The following is a 4,879-nucleotide window of genomic DNA, read 5'->3' on the forward strand; positions in this document are numbered from 1 at the left end:
ATGTTTGGTGGTACCGGTACATACCGCTGCTGAGTTGATGGTGGATTCGATGGCCGACACAGCGACTCCTGTCGAGCTGTGCGGCCGGAAAACTCGCCGGATGGCGGGGCGAGCGGTGTTGTGGGCCGGTACTCGGCCGACGGACCAGCGGGCGTTGCTGGGGGGGGGGGATCACAGGCGTCTTCCCTCGTGGACGCAATCGACCGACCGTGGCATGGCCACCTTGGGAAGTCGAGAGGGGAAATCCTCCTTGACGGTTAAGGCGATCTGCCTGAGGACCCGTCCGGAAAAGGACGGTAAAACTCCTTGACGAGTTAGGCGCGGAAGCCTGATGGCTTCGTGGGCCGACCCGTGTGCTGGACGGTGGGACTTAAAGGTCCAAACAAAAGAGGTCCTATTGGAACCAAATAGTATTAATTTACCGCCTATATGTGCAGAGAGTTTTAATTACCTGAACGTGTAATAATCCCAAATTCCCACTCAGCTCTTGCTAAGGGAAAGGGGGGGGGGGTTTGGTTTCGTTCACTCGCTACTGCACAAAACTTGTCCTTTAGCACACGGACGCCTGATTAACAGTGGCCTAATTTGGGCAATGGCCGTTCTGTTGAATTATTCCCTCATTCCGTCATTCTACGTTTTCTACCATCATAGTATGCAATATTTCGCTCCAATTGTTTATGACTCCTTCCATGTTTGATTTTTGGTAGCGAACTTACACAGTTACAGCGGCACAGGACCCTAACGCTTCTGTGGTACTTCTACTGTTCTTACACAAGAAACGTGAAGGGTCCGACATTCAACATATAATACAAAACAAAAATCAACAATTTGTAACCAAACGGTTACACTATCCACCACCCCGATGAAAAAATGCGAAAGCACGAAGAGATTTTGCATTTTTTTTTTTCAATTCACTCTCTCGAGTCATCTTCGGCCGCCATCGGTTCGTGGATGTACAACAAACAACAAAATAATATTTACAAAAACATTGCAACAACAAATTAAAAACTACTAACTTCTATCGCGCGATATCATAATAGAACTTTACAACAAATTCAAAATATAAATAATAAAACATGCTTAAATAATACTTCCGTACGTTCACAATAAACATTTTAAAATCGGAAAACGAAATAAATTAAAACATGCAAAATAAATATGTACACAACATTTTAAAAATCTTATAAAATATCCCGAATTATGGGTAGACAACTTTTAATTAGTATTTACATTGATGCGCATCGAAAAACAATTTTACAACCCTATTTATAAACTATTTACAACACATTAGATCACATTCGATCTGCACGGCCGAATCCCCTGGCGGGATTGATTCGCCGGCGGGCAAACTGTTTGACACAATAGTGACAGTGACAGTTTGCGAAACGTCACGAATCTGTCAAATTGGACTGACACAGCATACCTATTGTTTTCTGTGTTTATGCTGTGCAGTTGAGGAAATCTTATCGAAAAGTGGTAAAGTTTTCAAAGTGGCTAAATTGGACGATATGTATCGGTAAGTAATACGTACGTTTGTATAACATATCGAAGAGTAATCTTCATATGTGTTGGTGTCTTTTCAGGTGAATGAAATCGTTCATTCGGGGTTGTTGGGCTAATCGGTGGCAATCTTTTCGTGAAAGATTGCTCGATAGCAACACCCATAATAGTCCCGGGACTCCGTGATCCTCATCTTGACTCCGCAAGATGATATCAGGTAAGTTAAGTGCACACTGTTATATAATCAACCAATCTCAGGTGATTAATGTTTATTTTAGACTTTGGCCAATTGAAGCAAAGTGGGCGATCCCCTCCCGGCAGTTCTGCAGGTGGGGAAAATGAGGTGAAATGCTCAATACCTCGCATTTTCCACCGGTCCTGCCAACCCCGGTATGGATCCCCGATGATAAATCAAGGTAAGTTGGATCTATTTTTACTTGCATGCTAGCCTTTTTTACGACCGATCGGAATCTTTCATCCGTCGGTCCGACTAATCTAGGACTAACAGCTATCGATTCTCATAACAACTAACACAATCGACTAACAATTCCATAGTCCTTCGGTGTAATTAAATTGTTAACATTCTTGGTTTCTCTTTCTTTCCAGATCCACTTTCAGCGGTGTTCACCATCAGACGATCGGGGACACAACTCGTTATTCCCGCGCATCGTTGGATCACCGGCAAACTGCCGAAAAGTGGAATTTAAAAAGAAAAGATAAATAAATGATTTATAAAACTTTAATTCTGAGTTGTTTTATCTTTTTTCTATTGAATGAAATTCTTTTCTGGTGGGTTCCAGGCAAGGTTCCAGGTGTGCGTCCGGAACTGGGATTGTTCAGAGAAGAGTAGGTTTCCAAAATCGAAGTAGGTTCGCTGCACAGTTCTTTGGCCGTAGGTTCCGCTCGAAGATTTAGGTTGGCCTTTTTCCGGATCTTGAACGATCGGGTCTGCTTTCGGAGGGATTCGGGGTTCGAAGTTTGTGAATTTGAAGAATGGAAAGCTTCACCAGGTAAGTCTCGAGGAATTTTAGAAGATTGAAGCACCGACTTACTGGTGTCAAAATCGGGAGTGAAATAACCGGAAGAGTAGCGTGACACTGGGCTCCTTTTCGTTCCCATTTTTAACTGAAGCAGGTCTTCCGAATCAGATTCGGGCTCGCTGAAGGGCATTTCGAAATCATCGGAATCGGAACTAGGGATGATCAACTCGATCTCTTCCTCTGGTTCTGATTCCGGCGCCCTGTATTCGCAAGTCGCGCTGGGGGGCAAATAACGAGAATTTACATCGCATGTGACGATGTTCATGTCACGCATGAAAAGATAGATTATTCTTTTAATTTTTATGACGTCTGCTGGCATCATTACCCCCGAAGTTCTTTGCTCCCGAATGGTCGACAAAGTCTCTTCGAGGTCCAGCTCTAACTCCTCTAGCGGGTAGTTAGGATGCGTCGAGCACAGTGGACGAGGCATCTCGAAAGAGTCCTCCAAGTCCGACTCGTCCGCATCGTACGTCGTCGGCTGCCAATCAATTAATTTATAATTGGCCTTAGCCTTTGCTCGCCGCTTGCGTGTCATTGTATGAGAATCGGAGATGTGTTGTGGATGGGTAAAAATAAAATCATAAAACAATGGGACGGATCAAAACAAACATGTTAAAATAAATAGTGCGCTATTGTTGTCATGATTGATTGGACAAGTAGGTAAAGTAAAGTTCAATTATGATACATGGACATGAAACATAAAATCGAAACGCGAAAAAAACAACATTTGCCAACATCGACGAATTTTTGAACGGGAAAAACGACAATCAAAAGCAAATGTGTCCTATGTGTGTTCAGGACCTCTTTTGAAGCAAAAGCTTCGTAATATCACAGTTTTATCACTTGAGCTAAGATAGTGCGTAAGGGGCGAGACATACGTGCAAGCACGTATCCCTGCCACCTCCCGTCGGCAAAAATCGTTAGATTTTTGTATGCTACTTCGGTCCCTTGATTACCTTTCGCGGACTTTTGGCTGGGTGCCAAGTGAAACTAATCGACAACTTATCAGTGCCGGGCCGACTCAAGACACAAGAGACTCTCCGGTAATCCCAGGGTCGGCTAGCTACTGGGTAATCAAGGGCTTTTCGCGGAATACAAAAACTAACAACACGGGAACTTTCACGTTTCTTAATATAATTTATTAAAGTTCCTAATTGTGGCGTGTGCGTGTTGTTCTGTGTAATAATTTAGTGTAAATTTGTTATGTGTAACCTATTCTATGTTTGGTGGTACCGGTACATACCGCTGCTGAGTTGATGGTGGATTCGATGGCCGACACAGCGACTCCTGTCGAGCTGTGCGGCCGGAAAACTCGCCGGATGGCGGGGCGAGCGGTGTTGTGGGCCGGTACTCGGCCGACGGACCAGCGGGCGTTGCTGGGGGGGGGGGGATCACAGGCGTCTTCCCTCGTGGACGCAATCGACCGACCGTGGCATGGCCACCTTGGGAAGTCGAGAGGGGAAATCCTCCTTGACGGTTAAGGCGATCTGCCTGAGGACCCGTCCGGAAAAGGACGGTAAAACTCCTTGACGAGTTAGGCGCGGAAGCCTGATGGCTTCGTGGGCCGACCCGTGTGCTGGACGGTGGGACTTAAAGGTCCAAACAAAAGAGGTCCTATTGGAACCAAATAGTATTAATTTACCGCCTATATGTGCAGAGAGTTTTAATTACCTGAACGTGTAATAATCCCAAATTCCCACTCAGCTCTTGCTAAGGGAAAGGGGGGGGGGGTTTGGTTTCGTTCACTCGCTACTGCACAAAACTTGTCCTTTAGCACACGGACGCCTGATTAACAGTGGCCTAATTTGGGCAATGGCCGTTCTGTTGAATTATTCCCTCATTCCGTCATTCTACGTTTTCTACCATCATAGTATGCAATATTTCGCTCCAATTGTTTATGACTCCTTCCATGTTTGATTTTTGGTAGCGAACTTACACAGTTACAGCGGCACAGGACCCTAACGCTTCTGTGGTACTTCTACTGTTCTTACACAAGAAACGTGAAGGGTCCGACATTCAACATATAATACAAAACAAAAATCAACAATTTGTAACCAAACGGTTACAATGGGTTCCTCCAGAAATTCACCCAGATCTTTTTTTTTCAGGAATTCCTTCAGAATGTCGCTAGGGATCCTTCCAAGCATGCCTCTAAGGATTTTTTTTCCAGAAATTCCTCTTCGTTATTAGAAATCCGCTTCAGATTCCTTTGAGAATTTATTTTGAAATTGCTCCTGCAATGCTGATGGGATTTCTTCAGGAGTTCGTAGAGGGAATCCAGCTGAATTTCCTCAAGCAATTCCTGCTGGAAAATCTCCAGCCATTCCTAGAGGATTTCT

General features: G+C 44.5%; 1 protein-coding gene and 1 long non-coding RNA gene across 2 annotated transcripts; one reads left to right on the forward strand and one right to left on the reverse strand.

Annotated features, from left to right (window-relative positions):
• The first annotated feature begins 1,255 nt into the window (after positions 1-1,255).
• LOC134286596 (uncharacterized) lies at positions 1,256-1,951 on the forward strand. The gene is made up of 3 exons (XR_009996906.1): positions 1,256-1,516; positions 1,584-1,717; positions 1,779-1,951. It is a non-coding gene; the product is annotated as an uncharacterized LOC134286596 (long non-coding RNA).
• Positions 1,952-2,063: 112 nt separating this feature from the next.
• LOC115260426 (uncharacterized) lies at positions 2,064-4,602 on the reverse strand. Its single transcript, XM_062848230.1, has one exon. The coding sequence runs from the start codon at positions 3,073-3,075 to the stop codon at positions 2,230-2,232; it is 846 nt and encodes a 281-aa protein (XP_062704214.1). The 5' UTR covers positions 3,076-4,602; the 3' UTR covers positions 2,064-2,229.
• Positions 4,603-4,879: the final 277 nt, after the last annotated feature.

The sequence above is a fragment of the Aedes albopictus genome, chromosome 2, assembly GCF_035046485.1.
Source record: "Aedes albopictus strain Foshan chromosome 2, AalbF5, whole genome shotgun sequence".
Lineage (NCBI taxonomy): Eukaryota > Metazoa > Arthropoda > Insecta > Diptera > Culicidae > Aedes > Aedes albopictus.